General features: G+C 44.2%; 1 protein-coding gene across 3 annotated transcripts in view; it reads left to right on the forward strand.

The window, feature by feature from the left end:
- The window catches only part of LOC146360039 (calpain-8-like), a 95480-nt gene that overhangs the window by 15145 nt on the left and 56227 nt on the right, over positions 1 to 24108 (forward strand). Inside the window, exons 3-5 of one of the 3 annotated variants that reach the window (XM_084828690.1) lie at positions 9375 to 9579; positions 10882 to 11232; positions 20960 to 21029. In XM_084828690.1, the coding sequence (XP_084684816.1) occupies positions 10996 to 11232; positions 20960 to 21029 (307 nt within the window). In that variant the 5' untranslated portion in view covers positions 9375 to 9579; positions 10882 to 10995. Of the gene's footprint in view, positions 1 to 9374; positions 9580 to 10881; positions 11233 to 19194; positions 19577 to 20959; positions 21030 to 24108 lie in introns of those variants that run through there. The other 2 variants (XM_084828692.1, XM_084828691.1) reach the window with 2 other exon arrangements.

A 24108-nucleotide genomic window follows, 5' to 3' on the forward strand; every position in this document is an offset into this window, starting at 1 on the left:
GGAGGGCAGCAGAGGCTGGTGGCTCCGATGTCAGTGGGGCTGTGAATCTGCTCCGGGTTTCAGTTGGAACCAGTCAGAACGCTAAAGGGGCTATCCAAACACCTTGGAGAGCTCCTTTAGAGTTCTGACTGAAACCCGGAGTGGATTCACCACCCCACTGACATCGGAGCCACCAGCCTCCACTGCTGGAGGGCCACGTCTCCCATCCCCGAGTTAGCATGTTAGACTTTGGTGGGAGAGATGTGAGATAGCACGAGAAAGGGAAAGAGAGGGACACAGCATGGTTCCACGGCTCAAGATTTCCGAGTTTATTTTCCCATTACCAGGGAGAAAACTTTTGACTTTTTTTCTCAAAGTCAACAAACCGGTCCTAGCAGATTTTATCTCCCAGCAAGAGGAAGTCTTTTGTAAATCTAATTGCCCATTCCAGACCAAGCCCCACCAAGACATCATTACCACAGGGATAGCTCGCAACAATATATAGTTGTTGGGGAAATCCATTTCACCCCAGCCACTGTGAGGATTGCAGCTAAACTGAGAGGGAACAGGGAAGCCATTTGCTTTCCTTCTTGGGACCAAACCAGACATTACCTTAAATCCTGATCTAGCAGCCAGCCACATTTTTTCCATTTTTACTCTAGAGTAGGTGCAGTGGCCCCAATCCAGATCTTCAACCACCCACACTAGGGTCCTGATCCTAGAGAAAAAATGAACAAAAAGGACAAAATGATGTTTCTGCTATATAGAGATTTAAAGTAATATCTGTTTTGGCCCTCCGTGTACCTAGCTAGAGGATTACTGATTAATGGTCCTACAGAAAGTGTTACTGTACAGGTTTTGTAGTTATATATATTATGTTTTCAGCGTTGACTATAAGCCCTGTTAAGGCTGCTTTGAGGGCCATTTGCTGAAGGAAAAGCAACGTATAAATGCTGAAATAAAGGCATGTATTCATAGGAACATAGAAGCTGCCTTATACAGAGTCAGAAAATTAGTCTATCTAGTTATGTTGGTTGACCATAAAGCTTGAAGTGTGACAAAGAGCTCAGAGTAGAATACAGGTGGTTATCTTGTATTATCCTCACAATAGCCCTGTGAGGTGGGCTAGATTTACCGATCATTTGTCCACAGGGCCAGCCCTGCCATGCAGAAAGGTGAAGAGACCTGCGTCACAATGTACCACAAGGGGGTGGGATAGAAGAAGCCAGGAACAGTTTGAATGCTTCATTTCAAACCAGTGTGGTATAGTGGTTTGAGTGTTGGACTGGGAGCCAGGAGATCCGGATTCTAGTCCCCACTCGGCCATGGGAGCTCACTGGGTGACTGTGGGCCAGTCACAGACTCTCAGCCCAACCTACCTCACAGGGTTGTTGTTGTGAGGATAAAATGGAGAGGAGGAGGAGGAGGATTATGTATGCCACCTTGGGTTCCTTGGAGGAAAAAGGCAGGATAGAAATGCAATAAATAAATAAAATTTTAAAGCAGCCTCCCTTCCCCAACCTGGTGCCCTCCAGATGTGTTGGCCTACAACTACGACTCCCATAACCCCTGTCAGCATGGCTCTTGATAGCTAACACATCTGGAGGGCACCAGGTTGGGGGAGGCTGCTTTAAAGTGTTGGTCTGTGTGTGTGTGTGTCTCTGACCATTTGGGCCAGCACTGTTTGGACCACCCATTTTGCTTTTTTGCCTGTGAACAGCAATGCACATTATGCAGCCAGTGGTGCTTCCAGGGCTGAGAGGGCCCTGGGAAAAATGTCCTTTCCCCCCTACTCCCCTCCATTTTGCTCCCTGGTGTACTCCACCCCCCCCCCCCGGTGCAGCACCTTTTCTCTCTGTTCTTGTGTTTGCTCTCCCTACTAACTTTCTCCTCCCTCCTTACCAGGCAGCCTTTTCTACTTTTAAAAGAGACTGGGCATGCTGCAGAGCAAAGCTGTAGTTGTTGTATCCAGCATGTTTATTTCCCCAGCATGCCATCTAGAGGCCATCTTGGAAAATGAAGAATCATAGAATGGTAGGGTTGGAAGGGGCCTACAAGACCATGAAGTCCAACCCCCTGCTCAGTGCAGGAATCCAAGTCAGAAAGATGCCAGGCAGGACTGCAACTTCCTTTGACCACAACTGGATCTCTCTTAAAAGTTGGAAGGAAGCAAGCAAGCAAGCTTCTGCTAGGGGGAAATGAGTAGGAGGAAGTAATTGGAGCTGAGGGGGGGACCAACTGGATTCTCTTGGGGGGACAGAACAGAGCAGAGCATTGGGGGTGGGGGAGAGGGAGCAAGCAAGCACGGAGCAGGGGGAGAGACTACATTTGGGGGCCATCATGTTGTGGCGCTCCAGAGCTCCAGTCTTAGCAGTGCCACTGTATGAAGCAAACATGATTTGCTGCATCTACGGAATGTTACACCTGAGTTTCCCACAGCAGTGAGAATGACCTATGTATGTGGGAATCCTGACACAATCAGGGTTTATCCAGCCTCTGTACACAGATGTTTTAAAATGCATGGACATGTGTGTCTGTTCCCGACACTGCTGTAGGTGAATGGGTATAATACCAGTGCTCATATTTGCGACGTAACCTATGTAGCTACCCTGAGCAGGGATATGAGCTTGGGATTCTTATTTCCCCCGGGTCTCTAATGTGGTGTCCATGGACACCAGTATGCCTGCAGACATCTCTCTTGGCACCGCCGGGCTGCCTGCCTCTCCTGATTTTATATTTGATTTGGTGATATTTTTAAATTATTATTTTTTAACTAGGAATCTGACATCCTGCAAAGTGAAGGGCTGTCCCCCAGCTCCATCTTTATATGAGTTTAAAAGAGTGGCTTTATGTTTTGGGGCTCAGGCCCCATCTCTGCCTTGTAGTTCTTGGACAGGTTACTTTTTTTAGTCTCACCAGTTTGCCTTCTGGGAAAGGAGTGTTTTGTGACTGGCCACAACCACCATGACAACCATTTTATGCATGGACAACCCCCCATGGCAGCCATTTTGTGAGAGCACCCACAGCATTCTCTCCAAATTCTGAATGTACCCACTGGCCCAAAACGTTTGGGAACCTCTGCCATATCCCTTCACCTCTCTCTCTCTCTCTCTCTCTTTCTTTCTTTCTTTCTTGCTATTCCCTCTGACTATCTATTCAAACCCAAAGGAAACAAAGAAGAATGCAGTTGAGATTGCAGTCAGTCCTGCTTCCCCTTGTATGCAGTGTTTTGGTTTTGCAAAACACTCTGTTTTTTAATCTTTCTTAAAGTGTCATTTCTGTCCATCCTTGTCATGTTGCACAGCCAGGCTTTTCGAATGCTGCAAGCAAAACACAGGAGATGCTTTTGAAGCTGCCTGGGATATGCTAATCTCCTCACTCCCCTCTCCTTTGTTCATCCTTAAGTCGCAAGCTACTAATTTGCTGCCATCTCGCTTTTCAGTGTCTTTTCTCTCAGACAGGGCTTCTTCAGTTCTGTGATGCTCGGCTGCCAGAAACTGCTGAAGCCCAACTGCTTCAATGTAATATTATTTTGTACCAACGGGAAATTTAAACCAATTGTTTGCATGGTTTGTTGCTGAGTCAGGAAGTCCTTGGACCAACCTTGGTTTATTCTCCTGCAAAGAGTGCTTTGTAATATTCTTTGCTGTATACATGAATAATATTTAAAAGCCATCTGTCTGTTATCTATATGTGTGTCCATATGGATCAATTTGACATCAGCAGCATACTGCTGATAGCTATCCCATCATGCTGTCCCATAGCTATCCCATCATGCCATCCATACCGTCTTGTGATTGGTTGTACAGAGGCCTACTCGGGGGGGGGGGGCAATGTAACATATGCTTGTTATATTAATGTAAGTGCTCGCATTGTTATGTATAAGCCAGGTAAGTTAGGGTTAAAAGAACATTTGGGGGTGAGGGAAAGGTGGGAGGGGCTTGTGTGTGTGAGAGGATGAGGCTATAAAAGGAGAGAGCTGGCAGGCAGTTAGTCAGATGGGATAGGAATTGAGGAAGCTACATCTAGTGAGTGGGACTCTGGAACTAGGATTTAGAAGGGGTAGAGTCGGTAGGTTAGGACCAAGTATAGATTTATTAATAATAGTATATATAACTCTTTTTGTGTTTAATAAATTTTATTTGTTTGTTTTTAATACAAAATCCCATATGTTTGTTTGGCTTATTGCCCTACCATTAGAATATCTATTTCCTTGTTACTCTATTTGTTTTATTTACAATATTTGTATACCGCTCCACATCTAAAACAGATTTCGGAGTGGTGAACGTAAAAGGTAAAATAGTAAAAGGATAAAAACATTAAAACATCATATTAAAATTATACTAAAAAAACAACAGAATACCAATAAAACTGTGGCTGGTCAGTTAAAGAATGCCTCTTGGAACAGTGCTGTTTTTAGGAGGCACTGGAAGCAACACAGTGTTGATGCCTGCCTGACCTCCAGGAACAGGGACTTCCAAAGAAAGGGGGCCACCACACTGAAGGCTGTTGTCCTGGTGGACCCCAATCAGGCCATAGGTCCATGTGGAATCACCAGGAGCATGGCCCCTGATAACTTCAGTAACTGGGCAATACTTCTCCTGTATTGGGTAGAGGGAACCAATTAGGCATATTGGGTGTCTCTTTAACCCAGCAAGTAAAAAGGGCTGAAGCTTTGTGTGTCAGAAAAGACAACCTGACCAAAGTGGAAGCAGATGGCCAGAGGGGTTTTTCAGTTTCAACAGGTGGAAGCTGGAAGAAGGTATAACCCAGGGCAGGAACATCACAGGGTGCAACAGAAGCACTGCATGTGGATCCCAAGTACTCTTGATTCTTATTACCCAAAGGGGTCTGGAAACCAAGTCCTATGAGGAATGGTTGAAATAACTAGACTGGTTGGATCCAGATTTCAGCTTGATTATGCTGGGGGAAATGGACTTCCCCGCCCTTTCCTTCCCATGGCAGCCCCTCCAGCCCCCTGAAAATGCTACACAGAGAGTCAGGAGACTGTGCCAAATAGGGTGGAGTGGCAGGGAGCAGAAGGGAATCCCCCCCGCAAAATATATATTTTTGGAGAGGAAGAGGCTCAGGAGAAATGGACTGAGGTAGAACTAAGGCCCAGGTAAAAGTTGGGGGTGGGGGGTATCAGCCCTGGCTCATACATGTTTAAATCTTTGCCACAGGAGGGTCTGTAGTTCTGGCTGGCAATTCATTTTGATAACAAATCAATTTGAAGTGTGTGGTGTGGGATCAACCAAACTCTCCCCAACTTGCCTTCTGTTCTGGCCAAACCAACCATTACTCCCATCTTCCTCCTTTCTCTCTCTCTCTCTATTTCACTCTGCCTTCTGCATTGCTTGGGATGTAGGAACAAGCCTGACCTACCTTGAAACCATGACTCGAAAGGTTAAACTTGGCAGTCATTAACTAAGCTCAATTCCCCTGACAACTCTTAATGGACATGGAAATTTCCATGGCTTGTCAGATAGGACAAGGCAGAACATCCATCATTCCATGGGAATTAATTATATTCACTTTTCTAGCCCTCCCTGTTGCCTCTAGGTGGTGCTTGTGCGTCAGGTTTTACTTTTAATTTGTTACTAGTAGCAACAGTAGATCATGAGAACACATGGCAGAAGCAGCGGCAAAGCTCAGGACCACTCCACGCAAGAACGTGCTGCTTATACACACAAAGCAATCTGTCTGTCGGAAAACCACTTACACCACCGCTTGTGAAGTCCGAGTGTTTAGCTCGCTGAATTCATGGGCTAAGAAGTCACTGTCTGTACTGGGAAAGCATCCTGCATGAAAAAGCTTTCAGAAGAATGGGCTTATCTCTCAAAATAGCATTGTGCAATGACAGCATTTAATTAAATCCTCTTTTCTGAATGTGTGGATCTAGGCAAAGTGTTTTGTTCCAAGGGAGCTCAGAAGTGCTCAGGGCCAGACCTACATTAGGCAGAGTGAGGCTGCTGCCTCAGGTGGCAGAAGTTCAATGATGTAGGGGGGCCAGTGGTGGCACACACACACTCCCCCCCTGCATTCCTCTCCACTGGAGGACAGAGCTGTGTATTCTGTGCAGAGCTATGCAGCCTGCCCTGCACCCCCTATGCTGCCCTCTGGTGGAGGATGCTGTCCCATCACCAATGTTCAAGTAAGAGTTAACTGGCAGTCCAGTCGGATTCCACAGGGAGAATGGAGGGGGCGCCACCTTGTCCTTCATCTCAGAATGCTGAGGGGGCGCCATCTTGGAGGAATGGAGTCTAGTCCAGTCAGCTTCCACAGGTGGAATGGAGGGGGCGCCATCTTGTCCTTCATCTCAGGATGCTGAGGGGGCGCCATCCTGTCCTTCATCTCAGGATGTTGTCCCATCACCAATGTTCAAGTAGGAGTTAACTGCCAGTCCAGTCAGCGTCCACAGGTGGAATGGAGGGGGCGCCATCTTGTCCTTCATCTCAGGCAGCAAAATGTCTTGGGCTGGCCACGGACATGCTGGCGCTCCATACTTGTATAGTTCTGCTTTGTATCTTCACATTGTTCACGTTTCCCTGACACCTTGGCTCAAGAATCCATTTTGTTCTGGAAGAAGCAGCAGAGCATCAGGCATGCACTTCCTCCACTGATCAGATTAAAGGGAGTTACTCCCATGGAACTACAGGAGCATGCAAATGTCTTGAGTGCCAAGTCACTGCCCCACCACCTAACTAGGGAGGTACAGATTTTGTAAAATCTGTTCTGTCTGTGTTTCATGGATTGTCAGGTGCCTTTCATTCCATCGTCTGCTCATTGACGGAATTGGATTTTTCCAGTTCCCCAAATTTTCACAAATTCGCATTTGTGCAAATTTGCCATTGTGAAAATGAGCAAATCCTCCCCCAAATTCAGAAATCCCCCCCATGTGTATTTTCATGCTTTAGCCTATGGGGGAAGGAGAATCAAGAGCATTAGGAAGGTGCTATCAAAGGTCTTGAGCCATTCTCACCACCTTTTAGCCTTCTTGGGGGGTAGCTGCCTAGCTAGTCTCCTTTCTTGTCTCCTTTCCCCAAGTCTCCTAGCTTCTGTCTATGTTTGTTATTTTCTTGGGTGTAGCCCAATTTAAGGAGAAGCCCTGTTTTGAGGCTCATTTTAAATTCTATTTTTAAACTACATTGTGTTGGCTCCAGGGGTCTTTAATAATGGCTAAGGGTACAATTCTATAAATGTTTAGACAAAAAAAAGCCCTACAACTCCCAGCACTCCCTAGCCAGCATGGCTTGTTGCGGCCTGGTAGTAGTTTCTGGACTTTTTCTGTCTAAACACACATCGGATTGCACACTAAGCCTCTATTCAGTCTCCTCATCTATGCTGTGAGTACCAAGAGAAAGTGTCTAACAGAACCATCTTGATATATCACCCCTTTGGCTGGCTGTCTCTTTATAATTTAGCACTCAAAGAGTGCCTAGGCAGCTTGAGGCCTTTTGACCTATTTTGATTCATAAGTAAAACCTGGGAAGAGCTGTGACCATAGTATTCTGCTAACTCTTTGTGACCAACCATGCCTTTTGGGTCCCCCTTACTCTGAAGACAGGTAATTATAGCCACTTACACTCTATTTCTTTTCCTTTCCTCCTTTAAATCTATTCGTTCCGCCCCTGCAGCACACAATTTCCACCAGCACCTGCGGTCCCTGCTTGTATAGCTTTCCCAATCCTCTGCTTTTCCATTTCCACAGCACCTCCCTCGGCTCCTTATTTGGTAAACATGAATTTACCGAATGTTGGTCTTTGCTCTATCTTTGTGTTAGGACTATTAGAATGACTATACTCGTCCCAGTGCAAGGGGATTAGTATACTAACCATGTCATTGTTCTCTTTTATAATGTGTGTGTGTGTGTGTGTGAGTAATAAATTCTGTAAAAATAATGTTGAACTTGCATGTTTGAGCAATTTCACCCCATTTTATAATTATTCCTCACTTTGTGGAAATACAATGCAAAACTCTGCTATATGTGTGCCACACCTTTGGTAAAGATCCCCTCACTCCTGCACTTGTTTTGACGCATGTGAGCACACTTTAACATCTGAATGAGGATTCCTGCAACCATTTCAACCATTGTCTGTAGAAAACAAGAAAAATTAAAGTAAGGGCCAAATTACAGTTTAGGAGAAAGTTAACGCCATGGCAAATGCAGATGCAGTGTAGTGATTAGAGTGCTGGACTAGGACTGAAGAAAGGTAGGTTCAAATCTGCACCCAGCTATAAAGTTCACTGGGTGAACTTCTCCAAGTCATTCTCTCTTAGCCTAATCAACATCACAGGGTTGTTGTAAGGTTAAAATGTGTGTGAAGGAGAGGAACGTTGTACACTATCCTGAGCTTCTTGGAGAAATGTTCATGAACATTCCAAGTGCTCAGGGACAAAACCTATAAGTTTGTTTGCAATCCAGTTTCTATGAGGAAAGGGAAAGCTGTCAGTTTGGCTGGCATTAAAATTGCACATGGCTCCCATAGACAGCAATAGTGTGGTAGGCTGAAGACTGGGAAGTGATCCTGAGAGATAGGGAACCTAAGGGGCAGGGAATCCTGAGGCAAGGAGATAGGATACCCCCCATTTTTTTTTTCATGGAAGTTGGTGGTTATTGTAGTATTTATACTTCGCGATTCCGCACTCTTTCTAACTTCATTTGAAAAATGACAAAACTTTGTTTGGTAACAGGTCTGTGATTGGCAGAGGTTTTGATAGCTGTGCTCATTTGTTGAATCTGTAGGCGTGGGAAGAAAAATAAGCTTTTAGTGGGAGGAAACCGCCCGTAAGATAAGGGCACATGACAAAATCTAATAAAGCTAGCTGACTATACAAAGAATATCAACAGCAAGGAGGGTGCAAACAACTGGGAGTGAATAGTCCACCTGGGCCTTATTAAGAGTAACGACATCTGTGTGCGTGCGCAATGACAAACAACTGATTGTGAATTACTAAGACAGCGTCACATGTTAACAAAAGTACTTATGTGTGTAGGAAAACATTCTTCATCCAGTACTCCCAGTCACTTCTCAAGTAGGGAGAGAAGCTCAGAGGACATCTCTAAGCTGTACTCCACAGTGTTGGGATGGAAATCACTAACTAGGGTGCTTGTTCCTTCATCTTTTCTCTTTTGGACTGCCAGCTTTATAAACCTCCAGGAAGGAGGACTTACTGGTGGCTTTTTCCATATTGCTGCTCATACTACTGGAGGTCTCAGATATGTTGCCCATGTATGTATTTAAAGAACTCTGAAGCAGTATTTATTGATTTGTAATTGGTGTAAGGACCCATTTGCAATTGAATACCAAAGACCTTAGTTCTAGAACATTCCCTTAGAAAATGGAGATTTTGTTTCAGGCGTTGATAGTTCTTTTGTATTTCATGTTGTATAGAGGCAAGCCACTGTGGTTACACCAGTCCCAAGAATTAGAAGAAAAAGCTAATTATGTGAGTCATTCCTCAAGAGCTTTATAGGATCATCGTGTCAAGGTTGACTGGCTGAGAATTCATCCACATTTTTCTGCTTTGAACTTCAAGTGTTGTGTTTTTATCACAATGAAGGGGACAGCTGAAACTGAGCCCAGGTATCTGAACAAGGTACATTTGAGCATTTCAACCAAAGATGCAGGTTCTGCAGTTTATTCACCTCTCTCTAGGCTGTAGTCCTGGAGCAAAGCATCCTATGTCTCTGGAACTAGATGGCTGGTTTGTGTCTCCATAAAGGCTGAATGGAAAACTTAGACCTTCCCCTTTACACGATACTGAATTTAATACATTGTCAGCCCCAGGGCCATAACTGAGGGAAATGCAGGTGTGCACAGTCCCAGAACCCTTTTTTCAGAGCGTTAGCAAGAATGTCATTTGCTGGAGCACCAGGGTAACTGATGGACCTTCCTTGATCTGGCAAATGAATGAGGTAATAATGAGGCTTTCAAGTTATACTACTGTGCATGACAGAATAACATACAGAAAGTAATAGAATTGATGGGATTATTTGGTATTGCTGCCTCCTGTTAAAAAGGCAGTGAGCAGGAAAAAACAACAACAAATGGCAGAACTGAATGACCATTTACCATTCCCCCATGGACACAAGACTAAAAAGAGTCCACACCTTTGTTTTTGTGAAGGAAAGAAAATAGTTTTACTCACACGTATTCTTGCATATAAATGCAGGCACAGCATAGGGTTTTAAGAGAGTTTGTTAGTCCATTTTGTGTTGCTTTACTCAGGCAGGAGTGAGAGAGCAAGCCATGTGCTCCCAGCAATGGAGGAGGTCAGAGAGAGGAGCAGGGAGGGGGGAGGAAGGGTATCCTAAGGCTGGCTATGCCCCAAATTCCCTTGCATTAACCAGCTAACTGCAACACTGTCCCCTTCCTGTAACTTGCAGACAAGGTTGCAATATTCCCAACAAGAATGAGAAGAATAGTTAAGCTGAGGTTGGATACTTCTTTCTTTTCCTTTGATGTAGATTCCTACTTCACTCTAACTGTTTAAATGGTACCAATTCTTTGCAAGATTGCCCCTGTTTCTAATTAGAAGCCAGCATTGTCATTTCATTGGCTATCTCCTGCAGGGGGGGCTGTCATGATGACCTCCTGCACCTCAAAATTTAACACTGCTCCGCTGATCAGCCTCATGGAGAACACTGACATGCCAGTCCTACGTCCTTTCCCTTGTTTGGCTCCTTTTTCAAATGCCTCTTTTACCCTATATGTGTTTAAAAATTTAACAGCTGCCTAGAAAAACTAGCATCCTCTTCCCAGAGAAATAATAGTCTATTGAACAAATGCTACAGTTACCGAAAGGTTCTCTTTCCCTCACATTTCCTTACATCATTCTAACCCTTTCCTTTTGAATTGTGTACATATTTATCTTAGCGTGCCTCCTCCTCCTTTACAGGTGTTGGAAAGCATTTGCTCACTCCACCCTCCCCTGGCCACCCACACACTTCCCACCTCACATTGAGGCTTTAAGACCTGTCGTATCCTAGCACCTCACACGAAGCCCAGTGCGATGGCAAGTGTAGCAATCAAATTGGCCAAGGAGAAGGAGGTATTGGAAGGCCTGGGTTCAAATGGGAATGCGGTGAAATACTTAAAACAGGATTTTGAGGCTCTCCAGAAGCATTGCTTACAGTCCGGCACGCTCTTCAAAGATGAAGAATTTCCTGCTTGCCCTTCTGCTCTTGGCTATAGGGATTTGGGGTTTAATTCTCCCAAAACTCAAGGCATTATCTGGAAACGGCCTCCGGTAAGCATGTTGTATTGTGTTAATAATTTGCTGGGTTTAAATAGTGTTCGGTTTGCCCAAAGTGTCCTCTCCAGACTCTCAATGGCTGTAATATTATGCCACTTCTTTGCACCTTGGAAAAGGTTGGATTTAATATTTCTGCAGCAGCCTTCACCTTGATCATGCAGACCTCATCAGGAATGAAAGCGCAGAGGCTTCTTTCCAGAAGGTTTGTCCTCTGGCGGCTCTGATGTCAGTGGGGCAGTGAATCCGCTCTGGGTTTCAGTCAGAACTCTAAAGGAGCTATCGAACCTTGGATAGCTCCGTTAGAGTTCTGACTGGTTCTGGCTGAAACCCAGAGCAGATTCACTGCCCCACTGATATCGGAGCCACCAGTCTCCATTGTTCTCTGGAGACTGTATCTAAAATCAAAGCATCTAAAATCAGGATCATTTATCGAGTGGCACTGTCTGAATTAAGGGGTCTGCATTGATACTGCGTGAAAATGTGAAGTGTGAAAATGAAAGGCATCTGTTATGTTCTGTGGTCTGTGATGGCCTAGAGTAAAGGCCATCTGGCAACATTCACAGTCAAGAATGCCTGGAAATGTATTCTTTGAGGATTTACCTCCTTTGAGGTTTTAATAGGCTTGAATTTTGCAGTACTTATTTTAGAGGTAGTAATGGTTTCAAAGCCATATTGATGACATGTGCTTTCAAAGTAGGGATAGGTGAACCTGTCTATTCTGGGTCCATGTCATTTTTGTATGTTTTTTGCACATAATTCCATTTTGTTTTCTTCTGGCATTAACTCATGATTTGTTTTAAAATGTCTAAAAAACTCACTTAAATATGTATTTTAAGGTATATTTTCTCTTAAAATATGTATATAAATGAGTATTTTCTCTTAGAATGTGTAAATAATAGAGCATTGTCTCTCAAAACACAGATTCAAATGCATATTTCCTCTCAATAAACATATTTAAATGTGTCTTTTGATACACGTAAATTGCTGAGAACTGCATGGTAACATGAACAAAAATGTGAAATCTAGTAGAAACACAAATCCAGTAGAACCACAGATTAGTCCAATAACTGCATGGTAGGTTATTTTGTATTCATATAAGAGAACATATCAAATTCCCCACCATCCCTGTTTCAAAGCCAGTTATGCATGAAATGGAAGTAGCTTAAAAAACCATTCTCTTTTTAATAACAGTAGTCATTACTATTTTTGTAAAGTATAAATGTAATAAAAAGTAACTTTTTTCACGTTTTCATCCACATCCCTTTTATTAAAAGTTTGATTTCATTGTTGGTCCCTTTTGTATCCCAGCTGTGGCTCACACAGTTTCTGTATGTGTTCATAATGTAAGCAGAGCGTCATATATACTGGGGCAGTGACTCCCCAACTCTTTTTTTTTTTTTTTCCTGTGGACTAGTTGAAAATTCTGGAAGAGATGGATGGCTACTTAATAAACTTTTTTTAATTCTATAAATTAAAGTTTTTTTGTTTTTTAAAAAACATCTTCATTGCCATTGTCAAAAACAGTGCTGTATTATGAAAATCATGGGCTCATGATCATGGGCTTTAGACCCATGACTCTTCAGTAATGTCCCCACAACTCTCAATTTTTGTCCTACAAGGAGGAAAGAAGAATACAAAGTTCTCAATTCGGTTTTTCGTGTGTGCGTGTTTCCACGATGTTACTATTTATGAAGTTGTATTTCATTGTATTCTCCCACCTTCGCCCCACTCGCTGAGGGGAAATTAGCTTTTCAAGATGAAGTTAGGACCTCATTTGCATGTTCAATAATCTGGTCCCAATAAAAATGGTCTCAGTCTCTGGTGTCAGAAAAAGTACAGGGCCAAATACAGGACTAAAGGAGTGCCTCTTTAGTTAAGGTGAGTCACACACAAAAAAGAAGGTTCTGCCATTATAAGCCTCAAAATCCTACTGCTTCTAAAAATGACACCTGTTGAGCTAATAACTTGAAACTCGGCTTCCAGGACTGATGTCATGAGGTCTACAATGGTCCAAAATGTCAAACCAATCTGATACAAATTACCACAGATACAGCAAGTTAAAAAATGCTGAAAATTGACACATTTGTCCATTTTACTCCAAGCTATGGCTCAACTTTTCGTGTATTTGTTTCCAACCTCTCCTGGTTTTCTGGATACCTCTACATTATTCAGGCTTGTTGAGGAGATGTGCCTTTAATTGGTTTGGTGAAGTTCTGAGCAGCGGTTCAAAAGTTATTAAGGTTTTTCTGCCACATGAAAATCTATAGTAGCAACTGCTGGCAGAGTTATGTCTGGGAATGCTCAGTTTCACTCTGAAGCTAGCATGCTGTCAGTACTCCAATATTTTCCAGTGTTATTACAGAGGGCTTCTATGTGCAACGCCTATGCCTTTAGTTATGGACTGTGACTTCACTTCGCAAGGGGAGACTATATGCTGCTACACAGATTGGGACCCTAGTATGGAGGTGAGGGAGACTTTAATTCTTTGCCTCCCGCTCTGCTGTGGTGCCAGTCTGGATCAGGCCCCCCATGCCTCCAATTTACATTGCCAAAAGGCATACAGTTGCAACATAAATTGCAGGCATAGGACAAAGAGTTAAAACACCCCCAATTCTCTCAGAGTGATATTTTAAATAACTAATATAGACAGTTATTTTAGACCCATGACTCTTCAGTAATGTCCCCACAACTCTCAATTTTTGTCCTACAAGGAGGAAAGAAGAATACAAAGTTCTCAATTCGGTTTTTCGTGTGTGCGTGTTTCCACGATGTTACTATTTATGAAGTTGTATTTCATTGTATTCTCCCACCTTCGCCCCACTCGCTGAGGGGAAATTAGCTTTTCAAGATGAAGTTTGGAAGGCAATAGACTTCTTCTTTCTATAGTGTGTCATTATAGACTTTGCTTTATGAATGGTTTTAAGGAAATAGCAGGCAGATGTTCTATACTCCAGGCTCCTGATCCATATGAGGTCCCATAAGCTTGCTTCTGAGTAAAAAAGAAAAACAACAACCTCACTACATCTTCAAAGTAACATGCTGTTTGATGTTCAAAGAATTTGGGAGGGGTGGGGTCAGAATGCACAGGTGGGGGGGAACAGAAGCGGATGGTCCAGAGCTGGGGTGGGCGTTCCATCAAGGAACATTAGGAGCAGGGGACTAGCAACTGTAAGGCTGGATATGGAGATCGCCAGACTGCAAATATATGACCACTGCAATGACTCTACTTAACCCCCTGGGTTTTTTTGGGTACTACTAGTGGACATATCCTCACTGTTTTTCAGGCTTTTAAACTAATATCTTCAAAAATCCCTGATCCCTTGGGACAAGGCACTTTAGGATCAAGCAAACAAATAATATTAAGTAATGCTGATATTTTGACAATTTTCAGTATGACGCTGGAGTCTTGGCCTGTCCTTCATTGTATGATGCAGATTTCCAAGGCTCCAGGCTCCTGTTTTGTAAGCTGGCTGATGATCTTGCTCTGTCTTTAGCTTACATGCTAGAGACAAGCCAAGTAAGCAGCTGCTAATCCCATGTGCTGACTCATCTCAGGATCTGACAGGGGGAAATCTGATTTTTCGGTAACTGCTAGAGAGGGAATTTCGACTTCTCTCTTGAAAGTGGTGCTACTCTTCCTCTCATAGCACCAACAATCTACTACATGGTTCTATTCACCTTTGTTTAGAGCGATATGCTTGGATTAAGGGCGGATTTTGTTTGTTTGTTGGTCCCTGCAGAATCTGTGTGGATCTGACATGAATTTCAGCAGGACTTTTAGTTGTGATCTGCTGCTTTAAAGTTTTTATATCAGCTTCTCTGAAATGTTGAATCGTTAGGTTTTTATGCTGCTGTTAGTTGTATTGGGTAGATCATTGAATTGTAACTGCATTTTTATTTACTGATTTGTGTTTTTTAATACAGCTTTCAATTATTTCTTTCAGAAAAGGGAATAATGGTAGTTTTCATGGTCTTTGTGGTAGTGGTAATAGTAGTAGTAACTGGAGGACATTCAGGTTTGGAGTGGAGAGAAATAATTGTTGTTATGCAACTTTCTCACCAGTGGTGCAGTGCAATAATGGCTGACTTACTACACTTTGAAGTGGAGTAATACACATTGCAATCTAAAGAGCACCTCCCCCCGCCCACATAAGACCATTAGGTCTAGAGTCTAAACTTAATTTAACTGTACAGCTGTTTGCCACAAATTCCAAATTTATGTTTGGGAGCCTTTCTACACAAGGCCTTTATTGTGCGCTTGTGATTCCTCACTTAGGGTAGTTTGCAGGTCCTTTACAGGTCCTTGTGGGTCCATTGTCATTCTCCAGGGCCTCTCCTGTGCTTTGCAACCATTTTAGCGAGGTTTTTTCTAATGAGGAAAATCTAGTATTATTTGTGAATGGTGGGATAAAACCTAGTGTAATAGTGCAGTTCCGCTATACCACAGCATCACCTAGTGCATGTGTAATGGAACATAAGGAAGGGAAGAGACAGAAAAACCCTGGGAAAAAGAACCTTGTGTAAAGTAGCCAAGCTTAATCCTGCAAAGAGTCCAGAACAGAAGTCTTGGTAAACTGGCGGGTTAAAAGCCTCATGTAGAAAAGCCCTGGGTATCATTTTCAGAATTTGACAGAATGGCATGTAGGGCAATTTCTAATAGGGCTGATCCTCCTCCAATGGTTCTGTTGCACTCACAGGACTCTTTGTCTGCACAATGAGGCTTTGGCGCTTCTAAAAATAACCCCAGAAATGAGCAGAAATGTTCATTTCCAGATTGGGACAAGTCAGCATGGGTTCCCTTCTAGGAGCTCAGCTGACCTGCTCCACTGTGCTCATTTGGGGTTATTTTTAGAAGCACCAAAGCAACATTAAGCGAGTGGAAGGTCCTGCGAGAGTATGAGCACAATAAGGTACTAGGCATATTTTCATTGTGAAAATCTTTTCTGTCAATGCCATGAAAAGAAACTCATGGGAAATTATGCACCTTTCTACAATGATGTTAACCATAATGCAAATTGACTAAGAAGTATGGTGATAATTTTTTAACATTGGGAAAAAATGACAGCTGACTTTTTCAATGATCATGGTGTTTTTACTGGTTTTAATATTATCCTTTGGCATGTATTGGAACAATCAGTAGTGACTGTGATTCACTGTGTCCTGGGAAATCTTCCAACAAACTGTTGGACTAGAACTGGCAAGTCAGCAGGTGCTGGAACATTCCTGGAGGGAGCAATCCTATGGTCACCAGATACTGTCTCAAGGGATTGTTCGGTTTCTGGGAAGTGTATGCCCTGGCCGTGGGCTGCTAAGGTTTGGAGGTGCTGAGATAATGATAAGCCCAATTCAGATTAACTAACGCTGGCTGCTGTCATGCTGCTTCACTGCTGACATATATGGTATAAAACCCATTTTACCCCATGGCTCTGGGTTCAGAGAAGCTGTCTGATTCAACCACTGGGTATGCCTGTGTGCTGTAAGTACTCAATAAAGTCTCCTTGTAAGCAACCTGAATCTGGCTTATCATTATCTTGGCACCTACAAACCTTAGCAGCCCACAACTGGGGCATACAGGAAGCGAGGTTGGAGCCAGGGCTCTGACCTCGGTTCCTAGAAACCATGCTCCCTCCCCCCTCCCCTGCTCCCTCATAGCCAGGGCAGTTCTCAGAAACAGAGCGTAGAGATGGAGGAAAGGAGGTGGGCATGGGGAGGGGAGGGGAGGGGAGGAGACCATGGAAACTGCTTCATGCAGCTTCCTATTGAGTCTCCAGGCCCTTTCCCTCCCCATCCCCAAAGCTGCGCCTAGATGCCCAAAATCGCCCATCTAGGCAAAAATGCAGGGTGGCCAGAGCACAGAGGAGAGGATCCCCTCTGTGCTCCAGCCGCCCTGCATAGGATAACTGGCAGCCTCCGATTTTGAATTGTGTCCGAAGCCTGGTAGTGCATATAAAAATTCACAGAAATAGTCCAGTGTGGTGCTCCTGCTACTGTGTTTTTGTTGCTATATTCACATTCTGTTGCTTTTCTCTTGGTAATTTCTGTCCTTGGTGTTTTTATTGAACTGGAATTTGTTCGCTGCTTTGCATGCTCGAGGAAAGGCAGGGCAAACATTCATATAATTTAAAAAATGTTTGTGTGGATAAAACTGGGTAAGCTCCATCTATACCACCTCTGAAGAAGGGTGGAATATATCTCAACTCCAAACAAACACTATGCGAGCTGATAGTATTATGTGGATAAATCTAGTTTTGGGGGAATGGGGGAAGAAGGAACTACAAGTGATTTAGGGTGCAATCCTATCCACATTTAGACAGAAAAAAAGTTCTACAACTCCCAGCATGTACAGCACGTTCACATGCATGCACCAGGACTAATCACACAGCTACACAACGCATGTATGAAATTTAAATACTAATGAATCTTTTACATATTCAAAAATTCAGAGTTGCAGTGACAAATGCTGACTGTCATCTCATAGTTCTGCCCAATGCATGTTTACTTGGAGGTAAGTCCAGCTGAGTTCTACATGGCTTACTCCCGGATAATTGCGCATAGGATTTGCAGTCCAAATTTGATTGTCACCATTCGCATACGTATCTCTGGAAAATGGGGAAATACATTTGGCACATTCACCATATTCATCTCAACATTCATATGTGAATGGTGGCATTCACCATATTGGGGATGTGCACTGCATCGTATACAGAATGTCTTTGGTTATAAAATGTGAGTGCTTCCTTCATGTCATAATTGCATGAAGGAAGCACTCGCACCTCCACTGTTCCAGCCTCCTGGATGTCCACACTTTTTGTAGCTACACTGGGGAGCTGTTGCTGGCCAGTGTTGACAATACTGGGCTAGGTGGACCAAGGGACTGACTCAGTATAAAGCAGCTTCTTATGTTCCTACGAGAGAACCTGAGTCATGTCTAAACTATGAGCGTATGTGGGGCTTGAAGGAGGACTGGCAATCTTTACTTCCTCAGGTGAGAGACGGGGAAGGGCCTGTGAGAGGCCTGGTTGAGAGCTGGAAGGAAGGCTGCCGCAAGCAGTAGCATAGTGGCAAATCCAGAAGTGCAGGGACCCTTCGTGACAGTCACAGCCACACCCCTTCTAAGACTGTATAATCTTGTAAGATATACAGCCTTCAACTGGGATCCAAAAACAGTGCAGCTGAGAGTAAGACAGTGGTATTTCAATTGGATGTCTGAGGAAAAAATGCAGGGGTGTTAATCTTTTTCACTCACTCACTCACTCACACACACACACACAAATGTTTTAGGTTTTCAAAATGTAATACTCTATGCAAGCTTCAGCCTCTCAACTCAGCTCTCATGGACAGATCCTTTCTCATTTACACAGTCCCCTTGCACACTCCCTTAGCGCCCCAACATTACCCATTAGCCTTTCCTAAGCTCCTTCATTATATTTCTCCCATCCTGCAACAGAAAACGTCCACACACCCAGCTGGATTGAAACACACACACACACACACACACACACACACCTCCTTTCTTCTCTCCTCACAACTGGTTTTTTTCTGTTTCCCTTCCCTCCACCAGGGTTTGTTTGCCCAGATACATGCCAACCTTGTACCAGAACCTGTAGCTGACAGAGCAGGTTGCATTTGGCAATTCTGCTTACTGTAGAAATTAATGTTCAAGAATTAACAGTGCAATCCGATGGGTGTTTATTTCAAATTAAATTTACAGAGATCTTGGGAAAGCAGCTAAGGCTGCAATCCTGGGCACACTTACCTGAGAGAAAGCCCAATTGGCCATTGAACATAGTGGGACTGACTTCTGAGTAAACATGCATAGGATTGTGTGATAAATCCTAAAAACTGGCACAAACCAGCCATTTGCCCTGCCCCATAAGTAAATAATGGTGGCAGCGACACCTCCCCCCCCCCCCCGCTGCTGTGGCCAGCAGCAGCAGCAGCCCTGAACAGGTGGCCAGTGTTGCAGGAGATGAGGGCAGCACTGGGCGTGCGGGCACGGAGCAGGGACGGGCAGAGAAGCCAAGAGCTGAGGAGGAGAAGGGGGGATGAGAGGAGGCTGCAGAGCTCCCTCAGGCTCCCTCTCTGGCTCGCTCCCTTTGTCTGGCCGGCTCTGCGTAGTAGATGAGAGGCAGCCGCCCACACTCCCTCTGCTCCTTCCGCCTTCCCTAGCAGCCTGTGACCTGGCTGGGGGCTGGCTTCAAAAAAAGTGCCGGAGCAGTGCTCCGGCGCAACCCACCACCACTACACCGCTGGCCACGAGTGAGTGGTGTGACTACCAACCAGACTAATTGTGGAGAAGCCCATGTTTCCTTGGTGGAATGGAGGTTTATTTATCTTTGTAGGGTGTTTTTAAAGCAATATTTCTGTTATACTTTATTCTCTCTCTAGTTTAGTGCTGAGCTATTGGATTAGGTTACTCTTGTTTGGTCTGTTCTACTTAATACAGTTTGTGTTGATATTTCTATTATGTATTCATTTATGGCTATTTGTAATTGTTCCTGTTGTATTTTTGAAAACTGCTGTTACATTGATTAGTTATTATTATTTATTAATACTTTTATTAATAATTATTAATAATCAATACTATTAATTTATTGCAGTTATTTGTATGCCGTCTTTCAGGATACAAACTCTGCTAAGAAGGCTTACAAGTAACGTAACAATAATCACAACAAACAATATCAACAACGTTTAAAAACTTAAGGTACTTCTCACAGGGCAGTTGGTGGAAGATGGCCCTGGGGGCAGGGAGAGACCAGCTGGAACAGGGAGAGGTGTAATCCTTATCTACCTCCATCTCTCTCCCGGAATCCTTCCCACAGGGCAGTTGATGGTAGATGGCCCTGTGGGGAGGAGAGAAGTCCATCTGGGGAAGGCTCTGAGCTCTTCTTCTCTTGCCTCTTCCCCTCAGCAATTTACTGTTGTTCATTTGATATGCTGTTGTAGATTATATTTACTGCTGTTCATTTGTTTTGTTGTGAGCCGTTTTGGGCACAATTTTTTTGGAAACGTGGCATACAAATAAATAAATTGATGATGGTGGTAATGATGTGAATGACTGCACTGTTGAAACCTATCCATGAGTAGCTGCATGTGCAAAGGGGATTGGGACCCTTGCATGATTGTAAGCCTATGAGCCGCTACTCACACATAGTCTTCCACTGTGCAGATGTTCATACCAATGTGTGGCTGTCTGGGGGTGGGGGGCGCGCTGCTCCTTGGTAATAACTTGGGACTCATCTCATAATGGGAGCTCATCCCACAAATAACAGAGTTCACAGCAGGTACTAATTTTGGATTGTGTGAACTGGTCCCCACATTTTCTATAACTTGGGAATTGGAACTCAACAGATCTCAGCCTTGGTGAGATCCATGAGTTGAGAAGTCAACTGGGGGTCACAGTTCTCATTGTGGGGGAGATTCCCAAGTTCTTCTTGCCACATTACAGGTAATTGAAGTAAATGTTTACTGCAGTCATCCCCAACCTGATACACTCCAGATGTCCAGATATCTGGTGCCCTCCAGATATCTGGAGGGCACCAGATGTGTTGCAGCTTGGGGAAGGCTAGTCTACTGAATCTGCAGGAAGAGCACAATTTGATAAAAATGCACAGACTATGAAGGTGAAAACATTACAACTTTGGAATCCTCTTGGGTGAAGGATTAAAGAAATATAGAGGCAGCATGCAGAGGTAATAATTCATTCAATCATGATTTACAGGAGCTAGTCCCTAACCCTCAGTTCATTGTGGGAGGAGCCACTCGGACAGATATTCGTCAAGGGGCCCTGGGTGAGTAGAGGAACACCACGCTCTTTTCTTGCTCCTTCTGGGGGGAGGGCCAGCCAGCTGCAATGCACTCCAAATAACTGGGTGCCATAAGCAGAGAGCATCTATACAAAGGTGCATGCAAAGCAAGACGTCCAGATGACTCGAGCAAATAAACATCAATGGACCAATATGAATCCAGTATGTGAAACATGGTGCTTGAACCCAAACTTTATTGCTTGTTTTGAGTATGTCCCACTGATTAGTCTTTGAAGCAAAAGCAGTGGATGCTGGTGGCTCCAATATCAGTGAGGCGGTAAATCTGCTCCGGGTTTCAGTCAGAACCAGTCAAAAGTCCAAGTTGCCTGCCACCTTGGATAGCTTCTTTAGAGTTCAGACTGGTTCTGACTGAAACCCAGAGTGGATTCACTGCCCCACTGACATTGGAGCCACCAGACTCCACTGAGCAAAAGCTTTCCTTGCCTTCATCATCATCCTTGATTCTCTCCCCGCTCCCCCCCCCCCCCGGAATTAGCACACGCTGTGTCTAACTGAGAGGAATAAGAGCCTGTCTCTGAGGTCTTCCTTCATTAAACTTTATTTGTCAATAGCAAAAGGTAGACGAAATCTCAGCTCAGCAAGTCTCCAGAGGAAAGACTTGGAATGCTTGACGTATTTGTATGAATGACCTGCTTTTAAAAAAGCACACGCACCACAAAACAATTGCTTAGGGTTGACTTAAATGCATAGCCACATGCATAACATGCAGTATAATATTATTTAATGGGGATCTTTGAAGGCTCCTTGCATTTCTACATATACGTTGGGCTTACCATTTTATTCTGCTTTCAAGTGGCAAATGACAGAAGCTTATTTTTTAATATTACCTTACAGCTCTTGGCATTTAAACTAAGTTTGAAATATCTTGCCCTATCCTTGCCATTTATACTTATTGAATGCCTTGAAGTGTAACAAGGCAGCAGACACATTTGCAATGTTGGGCAAGCTCCTTAGGTGATATAAGTTAGATCAGCATTCCACAACCCCGTGACCTTCAGATGTGTTGGACTACAGCTGCCATCATCCCCAGACAGCACAACCAAGGGCTTTGCTAGCTGTGGATGATGGGAACTGTAGTCCTATCCATCGGGGGGGCGCCAAGTTGGGGAAGGCCGATCTAGATGTTTCCATAATTTTGCTCCAACTCATATTTTTGGTCTTTTTCTCTTGGTATAGAGAGGCCAAGCTAGATGTGACACAGGAGATCCTCCCTTAATAATAATAATAATAATAATTTAAAAGCAGCTGCATAGCGTCCACTCTGGTGGGACTCCTGCACTCTGTTCCATGCTATTTTCCTGACTGAAATCACCCCTCCATTCATATGGTACCTATACCATGTGTGGCACATATATCTTTTGGGGAGGGGGGATTTCAGTTGAGAAAATAGCATGAGGGCTAACCCCCCTTCCCCAGTGCTGTAGCTCTCATCCAAATCAGGGTCTCCATGGCTGATTTTAAATTAAAACAGAATAGCAAGAAATCCTGTTCATGGATCTCCCACGTTAGCCTCATTTGGCTCGATGTTACAGTCAGCCATGCACAACATCGTGACCTTACATGACTGCCAAAACTAGGGCCAGGTGTCCCAAGAGGCAACCGAAGGAACTCACTGGATGTGATGTGTTGCAATAGGCATGGTTTGGGAACCCTGATCACCACAGAGCAGCTACACAGTGCCAGGTCGAGGGGGAGACTTGCGGGTGAGTGGGTGTCTGATCCTTCCTGCACCTGAGCCTTTCCCCCTAGAATCCTCTACCATCACTGCTACTTTCTCCTGCCATTTGGAAAATACACAGCAGGGAAAGGGACAGTGACTGCAGGAGGCAAGCAGGAGGTGAAGCGAGGGCTAAGCGCCTCTCCCCCATCTGTTTCTTCCTGCACATTGCACCATCCACCCGCTGCTTGACAGCTATTGAGTGAGACAGATTTCCAAGCCCCTGAACATCTAGCTTGATCCTAGAGACACACTTTTGAGGGAGCTTTTGCTTCTGCAACAAATTAAAGGGCATTTCCCTTCTGAGAGCTGCCATGGTGCTTGATGATGGCAGTTGCAGAACCAATGTGGAGGATGGCAGGAAATCCTTAACGTGACAGGAAAATTTAACTGCAACAATTTGATTGTAGACACACAGAATCCCAATGGCTTTATAATCACATGTGCAGTGATCTCTGTGATTGTAGAGATGAAGCTGCTTCAGGGGACTCTAATAATTTGGCATCCACACTCAAAGGGAAAACAACCATGGCCCTGAACAGATATAAAGCTTTGGTGGTTAAGCGTTCCCTCCCCTCCCCTCCCTTTTAGGATCACAAATCTTTCTCCTGTTCTGACCTTCCCTCACTGGCCTTAACCAGTTGTTATGTCATCAGTGAGATTAACAGTTACAACCAGTGTTCCCACTGTAGGGCCAGCTCTACCGTTAAACAGACTGAGACAGCTGCCACAGGCAACTGATGCTTGCTGTTATGAAAGGATAGCAAATATTATATATTACTGTTTATATATTACCAATTTTTTTTACTACAAAAGAGTGGGAAAGTTGTTGGTAGGTTTTCTGTTTCAGTTACCTCCAGTATCAGAGGCAGTGAGCCTATGTATACCAGTTGCCAGGGAACATGGGTGGGAGGGTGCTCTTACTGTCATGTCCTGCTTGTGGGTTTCCTGGTCGACAGCTGGCTGAGGATACTGAACTAGATGGACCCTTGGTCCATCTTATACAGCAAAGGAGCAATGAAACTCTTGTGGGTTGGATCTGACCCTTGTGTGAGAGGAAGTCCCCTTGCAGAGCATCCTCTCCTCCCCCCTGCAGCCCCCCCACACCTCCCCAATCTGCCCTGGAGTGTCCCCCAACCAAAGCAGATTGGGGGGGGGGCATAGGAGGCTGACAGGGGAGGAGAGGATGCTCTGCAAGGGGACTTCCTCTCACACAAGGGTCAGATCCAACCCACAAGAGTTTCATTGCTCCTTTGCTGTATAAGTGACCAACTCTGTCATTCCACAAACTCAAATAGTGCTATTTGCCAGATCTTTCCCTTGTGC

The sequence above is a fragment of the Heloderma suspectum genome, chromosome 1 (assembly GCF_057233095.1).
Source record: "Heloderma suspectum isolate Gila_16-S chromosome 1, 16-S_ref, whole genome shotgun sequence".
In the NCBI taxonomy this organism is placed as follows: domain Eukaryota; kingdom Metazoa; phylum Chordata; class Lepidosauria; order Squamata; family Helodermatidae; genus Heloderma; species Heloderma suspectum.